The sequence below is a fragment of the Homarus americanus genome, unplaced genomic scaffold, assembly GCF_018991925.1.
Source record: "Homarus americanus isolate GMGI-L3 unplaced genomic scaffold, GMGI_Hamer_2.0 scaffold44246, whole genome shotgun sequence".
NCBI lineage: Eukaryota > Metazoa > Arthropoda > Malacostraca > Decapoda > Nephropidae > Homarus > Homarus americanus.
The window spans coordinates 641184-654882 of record NW_024745309.1 but is presented as its reverse complement, the minus strand read 5'-3'; the positions used below and the strand labels follow the sequence as shown (position 1 = coordinate 654882).

General features: G+C 38.6%; 1 protein-coding gene across 1 annotated transcript; it reads left to right on the top strand.

The window, feature by feature from the left end:
* Positions 1-9259: 9259 nt before the first annotated feature.
* Positions 9260-13421, top strand: LOC121878639. The gene is made up of 4 exons (XM_042384966.1): positions 9260-9338; positions 10503-10734; positions 12611-12830; positions 12961-13421. The coding sequence occupies exons 2-4, from the start codon at positions 10513-10515 to the stop codon at positions 13239-13241; spliced, it is 723 nt and encodes a 240-aa protein (XP_042240900.1). The 5' UTR covers positions 9260-9338; positions 10503-10512; the 3' UTR covers positions 13242-13421.
* The last annotated feature ends 278 nt before the right edge of the window (positions 13422-13699 follow it).

The window sequence follows — 13699 nt, the reverse complement described above, 5'->3', positions numbered from 1 at the left end:
TACGATTTAGGGACAATGTTTACACTCACCAGATCTGAACCGGAGGTAAACAAACCCTTACCCACGCCCATCATTTACAACTCCTGTCACACCCACTAATAAACCAGTAACAAATAAATGCAGAGAGAGAGAGAGAGAGAAAGAGAGAGAGAGAGAGAGAGAGAGAGAGAGAGAGAGACATTAAACATTGGTAAGGTTTCATTTTCTCTTATCAGTGAGTAGAGTGAAGTTGCCTTTTTTTCTTACACTCGCTGGATCAATGAACTAAAAGTCTGTCAACTCGTGTGTGACTGGAGCTTTGTGTGTCTGCATGTCTGTTATATGCGTGTGTTTGCGTGTGTTTATATGTAGGTCTACGTTGGGTATTTGTGCGTTTGTGTGTATGGATTTGTGGGTTGGGAAGGCTGGGGGGGGGGGTGGATTACTGCAGTAGGGAGTGTGAGAGACATGTGGGGAGGGGGGGGGGGTGCATGGAGGCGTGGGGCAGGTGCAGGAGGCAGAGGTAGGTCGAATTTCTGTATCTGTCAGCCACCAATATTCACATGGCGATCCATTTTAAAACATCATGATAATTGTTAACGATATTGAGGTAGAGTTTACGTGAGAGGAAAATAAGATCACCTGAAGAATCTCCACCCTAGTTTATTTCACCTAAAGATTAACCACCATAACGCTAACCTAACTTAATGTAAATCCTAACCTATTCTCATATAAACATCGCTAAACTCATTCAGATAATCTCGCTCATTTAAAACATCATGTACACTCGCTGGTATATACTCTCATACACAATTATAAATACATTGAGATCATAATTATAAATCCTTTCATATATTTCTTTCATTATATTTTGTATTTTGAGTTTATTTGTTATATTTCAGGTAAATGATAATATTTTTCGCCATATTAACTCTATTATCTGTTCTTTGTTTCTTATCTTCCGTAAATTATAGTCTTAAAGTGTTAGGTTTAGAATTTGTTATTTAAACCAACATTTTAAGTGCATTGTAAACACTACATTAACTTTAAACAGGATTTTAAACAAAGCACAAACGTTTTCTTTGATACTTGTCTCGTAATTTTTAAAGAAAACAAAATACATATATGGAGGGTAACTAATTCATTGGGCCATTGAGGGGTCTGATTTTCAATTATTTTTCGTACTTTACTTTACCCCTCTACTCCACTCCACAATACATTATTTTACTTAATTTACTATACTCTTTTCACCACTAGTCTGTAGCTCATCCTGATGGCATTTTCCGGATATATTTGGTTTAATTCATATTGTGTAAATCGAATGTGGAAGTAAGAACAAATAAGAACTAGGAAGATAGTGCCTTAAACCTACATATGACTGCGTGTATAGAGAATTCAATTAATTTCCACACAAGTGAAATTGCATGCACAGCAGCAGACCACTTCTTAATACTTAAAGTGTTATGATAAGTTCAGTTCTTCGAGGAGTGACTTCAATACTCTCAAACATTCTTCAGACCTTCTTATGTACACTAGCTGCATCACCAAGTACATCATTGAGTCGTAGTTTACACCCCTGAGTCGTAGTTTACACCATTGAGTCGCAGTCTACATTAATGAGTCGTAGTTTACATCACCGAGTCGTAGTTTACATCACCAAGTCGAAGTTTACATCACTGAGTCGAAGTTTACATCAATGAATCGGAGTTTCCATCATTGAGTCGTAGTTTACATCTTCTCACTATCATACTAATATTTCTGGCAAACAACGAATGGAAATATAGCTGAAAGAAGTATAAAGAGTGAGAGTAGTAGTGGAGATGGGTACGAACGACGTATTCATCTCCCAGATATTGGTGACTTGTGACGGCGGCCGGATGATACCTGATTCCTCCAGCCCTCTCCATCCTCCCACACACCCACACCCACCACACCCACAGGTCACGTACAGCCATCTCTAAGGCGTCTTGGTTGACAGAAGGAGAAGGAGGAGGAGGAGAGAAAGCTGGCGAGCCCATGAAATGACTAGGGCGGGCATAGAGTTCAACTTATAGGATGGAGGCATGTAATTGAAGTACGGAAGGATTAGCTGTTTATGCAACACAACATATAATAAATCTGTCTGTATAACTAATGTTTTATTATATTTCCCAATAAATGGATCAAAGCTAAAATACTATCAACACGTCCTCACTCTTTTACATCTCATTACATCCCTTTAATGTCTTTTCTTATCTTGCTTACTGATGTAGATTTAATTCTTCATGATACAGATATTACTAAGTGTCCAGCCTCATAACCACATTCAGCTTTTATTCCATTAACTGTATCTCTCTCAGCGCCTCGTGCCAATCTCAATCGTCATACTGTGTTATAAAAAAAATCGAGACTTCTAACTCCACTTAACTCAAGCTGTTATATTTTCGTTGCATCATCTCTCAATGGTCTACTGTGATGTTACCTACACTGTATTGTACCTTATGAGGAGAAATGAACTTGTGGATATTAAACGTGTGTATTTCAAACGCACATTAGGTACACAATTCTTCAAGTATCTTTCGTGTTTACATTATCTCTCTCTCTCTCTCTCTCTCTCTCTCTCTCTCTCTCTCTCTCTCTCTCTCTCTCGTCTTTGTTAAAATTAATATAAAGTTGATTATTTTCCGGTCAGTTATTACATTATGTCAGGACGAGGGGTCCGACTAATTACCCAAATGTACCCAAATATAGCCGGAATGAAGTCAAATAATGGTCCTAGATGAATAAATCGGACTGCCAATCACTTCTCGACTAGTATTTGGTGTCACAAAGTCACAAAAAAATTGGTAAACTTAATTTAATCTGAGTTAATAGATCGAGTGCATGTACCTAACCTAACCTAACCTCACCTCGACTAGTATTTGGTGTCACGAAGTCACAAAAAATTGGTAAACTTAATTTAATCTGAGTTAATAGATCAAGTGCATGTACCTAACCTAACCTAATCTAATCTAATCTAATCTAACCTAACCTAACCTAACCTAACCTAACACAACACAACTCAGATTAAATTAAGTTCACCAATTTTTTGTGACTTTATGACACCAAATAATAATCGAGAAGTGATTCACAGCCCGAATTACGCTTGTACGACCATCATTTGACTTCATTGCGGCTACATTTGGTTATATTTGGGTAATTCCTCGCTCCCTCGGTACATGCGCGCGATGTATTAACTCAGATTAAAGTAAGTTTTCCAATTTTTTGTGACTTTGTGACACCAAATACTAGTCGAGAAATGATTGGCAGTCCGATTTATTCATGTAGGACCATTATTTGACTTCATTCTGGCTATATTTTGCTACATTTGGGTACATTTCGGTAATTAGTCGGACGGCAGACATAGACCACTCACAGTAAGTTAAATGCCTCGAAGAGCATTATCGTGACAATCGACTCAGGGCTTAATAGTTTGAACGAGGTGAAGAACCTGTCCATCATCTTTCTCGATAACGTAACAATTGCTTCGTTGGTGTCTGACTGTGTGATCATTTTTGTTGTTGTTGTTCGCGTGTTTTTATATCCCTTTGTGGTCAATTAGTTGCTGATCTTCACTCCTTCAACTTTGGGTCAATTAATCTGAAGTTCTTGAAGGTTTGTGTCTCGGTTTAATACACACAAATATATTCAGGTTTACATATTGGTCTCTTTAAGGATTTAATGAGGTAAAGGTCAAATAACAACCAGTATTTTAACTCTTCGGTGAAGTTAAACCAAAATCAAGGTAAAAATTGCCAGTAAAATTTTTATAAAAATTCTCACATTATATGAGTAAAAAATCAATGCAAAGTTCTGTATTTTAACTCATTATAAGTCTGAAATGGAGTAATTACAGATAAGAGAAGAAAAATAACAGTAGGTAGGTCGACAGGAACGAGTCAGAGGCGGCCATCATACCTGAGTGATCACACGACAGAGGCGGCGACGGAGCTGTTGTGTAATGAGGGCATCAGGTGGGAATGAGGGGTTACACACATACACTGTAAGTCTCTGGCTACAACAGTGTATCCAATTCAATTCAATTCACCATCATCATGTAAAGTAAATCGTACTGAGTTGTGTATTCATAAGAAGCAAGGTAAGCATTGCTTACCCTATAACAATGATTCCCTTCCAAATAAAAATATCTTATTTAATTAACATATTATTTAATTCAATCGTGTATAGCATTGTGCATTTTTTTTTGTCCCAGTTAATTTGTGAAACTTGCAAGACGGGCATTTTCCGCTTGAAAATCTATCCCTCAAGTACGCAATATTCCACTGCAGTACCCTTGTTACCCCAAGCTCACAGCGTCAATGGTATGCCATTGCCAGACGTAAGATGAGAACAAATAATTTAACTTATGTTACTCCCCTTTTTCCAAACCCATGTAAATAAGGTTCAGATCAATTTAATAAGCTGTGGAAAGCATTCTGATGCTGGAATGTTCCCTCAATAATATTTGTTATTATCAGCCAGTATAATTAATTGTGCTAGAAATTTGGACAACGTAAGCACAGCGTCCTCCCCCACCCCCTATACTCGCTGCAGCATTACCAGTTCATTAATTTTTTTTTCAATGATAAATTCGTATCCGTAAATAATAATTATCTGACCTTTTTTATGTTTCACAGTTTCGTAGACTATTGGACTCATTATCATAGTACTTGAATAATGTCATTGTCATTTTGGAATTGATAGATTTTGTTTTGAAAGAGATGGTATCACTGTATGAGGCTACGGTCTATGTCAACACTCAACGTAAGAAATTCAGTTGACTTTCAGAGGTCATGATGTGTGAGTGCGACGCATTTATTTGGATTAATATACCCCCAAACTGAAAATGCAGTCGCAGGAGGAGCAAAGTTCAGCATGTGCATGCACTGTATGTTTAAAATGGTAAGTTAAAATAATATTTTGTTAATTACTTCCTATTTTATAATTATGTTAAATGAATAATAAAATGATATTAATATTCTTACTCCAGCTTCATCAGAGATCTTACCAGCGTCATTTGCTTACCCTAGCATTTTTCTCACGACACGCCACTGGTTGTGTCAATGAAAATTATAAATCAACTTACGAAACCTGTATGTATAGAATTCCATCACAAACTTAAACCGTAAATAAATTTTCTTCGTTTAGGATCGCAAAAATTTCAGCTAAGTACTGGAAGATATTGGCTGGGAGTTGGATCAGTGAGGTAGTGATAGTCGGCACAAACAGGTCAAGACGTATTGTACAGTCCCTATAATCGTACTACCTTCACTAAGTGCATTATAGGTTAGAGGTTACAGCTGTTCTAATGCTTCTTCACAGTTACAAAACAACAATAATTTTTCATTTTTACTCTCTAGTTTAAGGTTCGGACGGTGTAGAGTATAAAATGTGATACAAAATTACCCAAATAAATACTGAACATAAAAACTAAAACAAATGGAAACTAGAGCTTCTCATCCCATTGTCCTGGAAAATCTTATTCATTCTTTAATCAACGTTTTTATTCCTTTATTTTTATATGAGCTTTGACACTATAATGGTGTATCACTGCACTCAAATAAAGAAGGTCTAAAAAAAATGTTATAATATTAGTAATTACAAGAGTGAAAATGTTGAGAAGAAAAATATAAAATTAATAGCGTTTGTGTCATTTCCTTCTCTTTTTACATGTTTATTAATCTCTGTAATTTATTTATCAATTAACGTCATCAATTACCAATGCTTGATTATTGCAGGGTAACAAAAGGAAGTTTGCTTTACTGTATAAACAAACTATGTTAGAAGGATATCTCGTCTCCAGTAATGAAAACGGAATAGTTTTTTTTTATTTAGCCCGAATGTAAGGAATATTCATAAATACAGATGTTTATTGTATATACATAAACATATACAAAAATATACATACTTAAATATTAAACTTGGATATGTATATTAATCAATGTAGGAATATACAAAAACTCATTCTTCGCGACGGTCACGTATACATGGTAGAAAATAACAGGCAATGTGAAGCAATAAGGTGGGTGGGTGTAAAACATTATCGTCCACTAGGTAGTTATATGAACCTGTTGTCGATATAACCTTATGTTACACCGGGGTGACAAGAGAACAACAACAAAAGCAGTATTAGCAGTAGAAGGAGGGGGAGGAGGAGGACCTTCATCTGTTGCTAATCAAAAGAACATCAAGAGTGAGTGAGACACGTGCAACACTGACAGTCTCGATCAGTAGTACCGTGTAACTCTGCTCTTTCTACTTCTCGTCCTTTTTTATCACGAAGCCAATTCCTCATCTTCTCATTATCCTCTATCGTATTTTATGTCTCCCAGAAATTATCTATGGCAACGCTCGCGCTCTCTCTCTCTCTCTCTCTCTCTGACGGTTTCGATGCTTAGTTACAGTGACTAGTATTGATATAACCCTATCATTTTAATTGGACAGACAGTCCAGTCTCACTAACCCTGAACCAGTGAGGACAGAACTGTCTTCCCGAGTTATTAAGGGCGAGAGTTTTGTTCGTTGGGGGGAAAATGTGGATTATCAACAATTTAGGCCCTTTTTCAGTCACTGTGGACAGTTTGATCATCAAAACATGTGCAGAACAAGATTTTAAGGGTCTTGGCAAACTCGTTACACAACTTTCTTAGCACTTTGGGATGCACGCTATCAGGGTCCGGGCTTTTATGAAAAATTTTTAAGATAATTTTCACCAATTATCAGCTTACTAGCTACAAAACTTTATTATCAGACCAACAGGTATTTTAACTAATAATCTCTTAACACTGTGCAATGTATTATTCGTTCAGTGATACAAAGTTATAATTTGGACGACGTTTAGCTGCAACAGTGGCCCTTAACGTGATGGTATACATTTTTTTTTCTCTAAAACCGATTCCATTTCAAAATAGTGTAAATATTTCTTAGAGGGGCGTACCTTTACATTGTGAATAAATGCTACAAACATCTCTCTTGTTACTACTTGTGAGACAAAAGAATATGTCTTCTGATGGTGTATAAGTCCCTAATGAGAGTAATATTAGACTTTTGTTCAGTGGTGTATCCTGTAGCTGTTCACACACCCTTGAGGAGGCGTAATGTTATCTAGAAATAATGTTCGTGTATTATTTCTTGAAAACCTTCGATGGCTGGAAGGGTAACAGTTAGGCAGCTACAGAGTGAAAATATTCCACAGTTTCTCTTGTTACGAGAGTATATGTAACACATCTTTACGTCATTCAGGAATCAAAGAGATAACATCTGGTTACACGATCCTGACAGCTCTCTCTCTACCAGTCTAAGGGGTTGGCTGCGGTCCGACTAATTATCCAAATGTAGCCGCAATGAAGTCAAATGATGGTCCTATAAGCGTAATTCGGGCTGTGAATCACTTCTCGATTATTATTTGGTGTCATAAAGTCACAAAAAATTGGTAAACATAATTTAATCTGAGTTGTGTTGTGTTAGGTTAGGTTAGGTTAGGTTAGGTTAGGTTAGGTTATGTTAGGTTAGGTTAGGTTAGGTACATGCACTCGATACTCAGATTAAATTAAGTTTACCAATTTTTTGTAACTTTGTGACACCAAATACTAGTCGAGAAGTGATTGGCAGTCCGATTTATTCATCTAGGACCATTATTTGACTTCATTCCGGCTATATTTGGGTAATTAGTCGGACCCGTTGGCTGTGGACTTCTTAACGTTATACAACAGATTAAGTCTCTTAAAATATGTAAGCTCCTGAAGAGTGCTACATCACATATTGCCATAACTGATAATAAAAGTTTTACCTTATTACTAGTGAAAGAGAAAACATACAAATAAAGGTATTTTTAGGCAATGTATAATAATTGTATATACACAAAAGCAGTTTACTATAGTAGGCACTGTAAAATCTACATATTCTATGAATTGTAAGAAAGCCTCATACAAAGAAAACGTTACTGTTTTGAGGGTAACTTATCTTTTTTAATTAACTCTTAAAAATATAGATATTCCTCTATTATATTCACATGGAATGCATTTAATATAGAATACTATTCAATGGAATAAAATTAATATGAAATACCACTTTACATGAATAGCATAAAGGAAGATCTGTGTTTTTAGGAGCTAACTAAATAAGATAAGTTACTCCAAAGAGTAAAGTTTTCTTTGAGTAAAGGTTTTCCAAGAATTAATAGAAAATGTATATTATTTATACTACTAACTATGGTAAATTAGTACCACTGTATACAAGTATTCACACGGCCTAAAAATACCTTTATTAGTGTCTCGAGTTTATTTTTAAGAGTTGCTCTGTATTAATGAAGTGAATTTAGTATATACTCCATAAGAAATTTACATTCCAATCTGTACAAATGAAAGTGATGGAATGTGTGCTGGTATGGTTGTAGGCGCGCTGTGGTTCGTGTAAGTGTAGATATGTTTGTGTGTACAGTCAGCTCATAAATTACTTTTACCTCTGGATGTGATGGATTTCAAACTGAACACTACCTCTCTCCTGGTGTCTTAAGAGGGTTGGTAAACGTATTACTACGACATTTTCCTTATCCTTGTTTTTCGAAATATTCGAATCAATTTCGAAACATATTACAAAAAAATTTCAGTAAGGCAAGATTCTACTTTTAAGAGATAAAAAAAAATAATATTCAATTTCCTATTTACATTCCATCTGTATTCTTCAATTTACGAAAAAGTTAACTATTTTAGGAATACAAAGAAAAGGAAATTGCATTACAACAAGTGTAGTGTTGGTGGTAGCTCCACATATTCCCATATAAGGAAAGCCGGGCTGCCAATGTGAAGCAACATGTGTGAGCTTTGTACGGAAATTTCTCGGCGATTTATCATACTGTTAGACACTGACGGGGTAAAATGAATTTATGGTCTGACTGTACATTAATGTGTATCTGTGTTAGAAGAAACGTGTGTGTATGTGTGTGTAGGGCCTATCTAGTTCATACGTATACCTGAGTGTTTGCGTGCATGTGTTGGGGGAATGTATTAAGTTATCACAGCGAATTGATTAATGAACGTAAAGGAATATTTTAACCAACACCAACATACAACAGTCTCTTGACACAAAGGACTCCTACCACTAACTCGTATCTCCTCCCGTTCTAATTACACTTCATAACGAGTAAAATAAACAGTATAATGGTGGAGGATCGTCCGTGTCTGTGAAGTTAATTTTTGCATGAGGTTGTCGTTAGTTGCCCAGGGAGGCGAACAGTAAACACAAGTCGATTCACTAGCTATCACTGGCGGCAAACGTCACAACCTCCCCAGCCAAGGTGTCATCTTCACCAAACTGAGCGGCGGTGTAGCTGCGTTGTGTTAGTAAGTATAACCATTGTGTTTACTGTGATGTAGTTGTTATTAATGGATTTTTTTTTTTGTCTTCACGGGATACTCTTAAACGTGATGCAGAATATATTAAGTGATCTCGTGAGTGTGATATAAACACTGGTATTTCATCATCTGTTCTGAAATAAATGACGAATATGTTTTTTGATCTTATTATCGAGGTTTTTGAATAAGGTTTCGCCTTTATCGCTCTTATGATCTAAACTGGATTTAATTTTTCTGTACAGGGAATTATAATTGATCTTTTGAGTTACGTTGATGAACCGTAATTATCTTTTCAGTGATGACTCAGACTTTGTTTACTTCGCGGTGTTTCAACTAAACCAAAACGAAAAGAAAAAACCCAGCGTTTTTATCAGTTTCCTCAATCCTCATTTACAGGTTGGAAATAGACCAGAGAAACAGTTAGGAAATACCTTACCATATGTTTCGTCTTATTGTGCAACAGCTAGAGAATCAATACATTAAACTATAATCTCTTTATGTGCATAACAATATTTTGAAAAGTTTTAGGCACGTGTTAATTCCTGCCAGGTGATTTACTATTCCATGTGGATTTCCTGTTGTATAGTAAAATGATGTAGTGAATAAGAGTTAGATAATGACTTATGTTGTCACTGGAAGTAATTATTTTTACTATCCTGGGTCAACAAGACAGTAAATTGACGAATACACAAAGCAAAGCTTCATGTCTTTGTTGTAAATATTCATGAAGTTGATATATTTTTTGGAAGTTCACTCTGTGATTTTATTTCTCACTGAATTTTCCTCTAAATCAGTCAACTGTTTCCTGCGTCAGTGAATGGTTATTACATAATTTTCCCCTAAACGGTTTAAAACATTCAGACACGCGTAAGGAAAACTCCAGCTTGAGGCGCGTTAGAACAATAACATCAACCAAGACCAAGGCACAATATTTGGGGAGTTTAGGTTAGAGCAGGTTAGGTTAGGTTAAATTAGGTTAGCATTAGGGTGTTTAAGCATCAGATGAAATAAAGCGGGGTCGTCTAATTTTCAGGTGATTCAATAAATCATTGTATAACCGCTCATTAGAAGACATTGAATGAGAGGGTATCAGCCCACCATTCAATTCTTTCAAGACAGAGGTTACTAATGTTGAATATTCCTCACCTCCAGGAGCAAAAAAATGCCTCGATCATTGTCCTCGGGGATGGTGCAGGAGGGAGGACGACTTAGCAGGCCCCCGGAGAATCCTACACCCCACAAAACCCCAGAGACTCCTGATACCCCGTTAAATGAAGAGGAGTTAACCCCAGTACCGATGGCTGGTAATGATGAAGAACCTGACGTGTACATTGACACCAATACAGGCAAGAAGATGACAAACGTCACCCCATGCTGCGGTTGTGTGAGTCTCATGGGAAGTGTGTGTGGGGGTGAGGTGTGTGTGGGTGTGTGTGTTTATGTGTGGACAAGGTGTGTGTATGTATGTATGGATGAGGTGTGTGTGAGGTGTGTGAGGTGTGTGGGTGAGATGTGTGTGTGTGTGTGTGTGTGTGTGAGAAATTCAACCACTGGTCCAGGTGTTTATTGCTCATTAACCTGTCTTTACCGCCGTCTCACCTTGACTTAGGAGAATTTATATATTCAAGGATCTAGATGTATTCAAGTGCTTCAAGAGTCAGTAGTTGCGTTACTAATGAGCGAGACACCTGTTTATACTCAGCGTTTGTCTCAAGCTACAGTAACTCGACCCTTCGGTATCTTAGAAGAAAATACAAATTTACGATAGACATTTGTGTTAAAGTAAGACTGCTACATTCATCAAATTACCAGACTACTCAAAAGATTTAAGTCGATAATATTGTTTAGTTCATTGTTCCTATGTTATAAAATACCTGACTCGTACAGAACCTGACTCGCTACTCACCGCGTTCATACCGATAGGGTGAAGGTGCGCAGTCTGTGTTGGGGTCACCTGCGTTGCGGACAGTGACATGCATATTTAACGCTTCAGTGGCAGTGAGGAGAATGTGTATATGTGTGTGTGTGTGTGTGTGCGTGCATGTGTGTGTGTGTGTGTGTGTGTGCGTGCATGTGTGTGTGTGTTGAGCGTGTATATCCCCGCCATCACCCCACACGCTAGATAATCTTTCAATAACACGGTGTGGTAACTATCACATCATCTCCCAAGTGTTACGATGTTTTTTACTGCCTAGATTTCAGTGTTTACATATTTGATGAAGGTGACATTGATCTTAGCTGGCAGAGTAAACACAATAATTAGACACATAAACTTTTGCCAGAATGAATTACTTTATTTTGTTGACTGATTTATGTTTATCTATTCTTGTTTGTTTTCGGTGTTGTTGTGGTAACTGTCCTCCCTTCCTCCCCTACCTACCTGCCTGCCTCCCTACCTCCCTCTCCTCCCTACCTACCTGCCTCCTCCCTCCTCCCCCCCCTTTCTACCTGCCTCCCTCCCTGCCTGCCTCCTTATTTGCCTCCCTCCCTGCCTCTCTCCCTCCCTTCCTCCTGACGGCCTCACTGTTTCTCTCCCTGCCACTTTCCCTCCCTCCCGTTCCTTGTCTCCCTCCCTCCCCTCCCTTCCCTCTCTCCCGTCATTCACAACCAGCTGAAGGGAGTGTTGAAACTTTGTCAATACTGTACCCACACGGCTACACAGGACACCTGCCTCACATACTTCACTTCTCGGAGAATTTCCCAACACCTCTGTTTGTCTGTCCCACGCAAATTCAAGAGCCCCAAAATAATGTTGATATAGCTAAGTTACATATCACGTTTGAGGATCTTGTTCCGCCATTCATCTTGCAACACAACAACGTCATTTCAACTACTCCTATACTAGTTAAGGTAGGACATGTACTACTTACCTCACTGCCACGAGTACTGTCTGAGGTGCAGGAGTCGCCAGCATTTTATACTTCTTGGTGGAGGTAGAGGAACACACAGACTGTAATGTACACACAAATTAATTATCAATATATAAAATTCTCTAAAAAAAATGTTTGCAAGTAGTTTATCCAAATTAACATCATGGGGGAAATATAAGATGACATGGAGATTAACATCCCCATCCCACAGTAGGTTAGGTTAGGTTAGCCTTCGAGCCAACACCATGACCAATCTTGACTTCTGTTGTGTCTCGTCTCCTCCACCTGTTGTGTCTCGTCTCCCCCACCTGTTGTCTCTCGTTTCATCCACCTGTTGTCTCTCGTCTCCTCCACCTGTTGTATCTCCTCCAACCTCTCCATGCGTGACAGAGGACGTGCGACGCCCGCTTCCCGCTGGAGATGGACGAGGAGACCAGCTACGTGTACCGGGAGGCCAAGTACTGTAAGCTCTCCTACACCTTCATCTCCTCCTGGTGTCTGATGCTCTTCGTCGCTACAGCTGCCTCGTCAGGAATCATCGCCATCGGCTTTCTTGACAAGGAACTCATCAAGTACCAGGTCGTCGGCATCGTCCTCACCATCATCTTCGGTAAGGATCTGCTATCAACATTATCATCATCAAGGCCCGATTGTCACCTTCATTTGCACCCCTCCACCTTCACTAGCACCCCTCCACAACACCCCCACCTGCTACCCCTCCGTCTTTCTCCCTCCCTCAGGTGCAGCCTTGCCAGTGTTCCTCGTATTCTGGGTGTGTCTTCGTCGGCGTGAGGCTGTGGTCCGCCGCCGCTACCGTGCCCAGAAGAACAGCGAACAAGTGCTGGAACGTGAGGGGGCTCTACCTCCTGACGACAAAAAGAAGAATAAGGAAAAGAAGGATGAGAATGGGAAGTGCAAGACCAAGAAAGATAAACTAGAAGAGGACGACAAGGAGGATACCAAGATTGAGACGCCCCCGACGCCTGGGTCTAGTGGCGACACCCAGTTACTGATGGCCTGAAGCAATGACACGTCTCCGCCAGGATACTCGTGGCCTCAGGACCAGAGGAGATAGTCAGGACCTTTCCTAAAGTAACTCGCAGCAATGTTTTTAAATTAGACAAATTTAGACTTAGGCGCGAGACACTGTCGGTAAACACTGGTTTGGAAATAGATTAGTGGGTGAGTGGAACACGTTACCAAACATCATCATTAATTAGAACACGCTGGATTGTTTCAAATATAGGTTGGACGGATATATGAGCGATAGGGGTTGGGTGTAAACGGGGGGGATGTCTAGTACAGTATACATGAGCTCCGCTGCAGTTTCCTCTATTCTCACGTTCTTAACCTATAGTCTAACCTAACCTAACCTAACTTTACCTAACTCAGCTACAACCTGACCTAACCCAACCTTTCTTTAAACTGTATGTTGTGGTTATTGTACTTTAACACTATGAAACTTCTGTCAGGATTGTA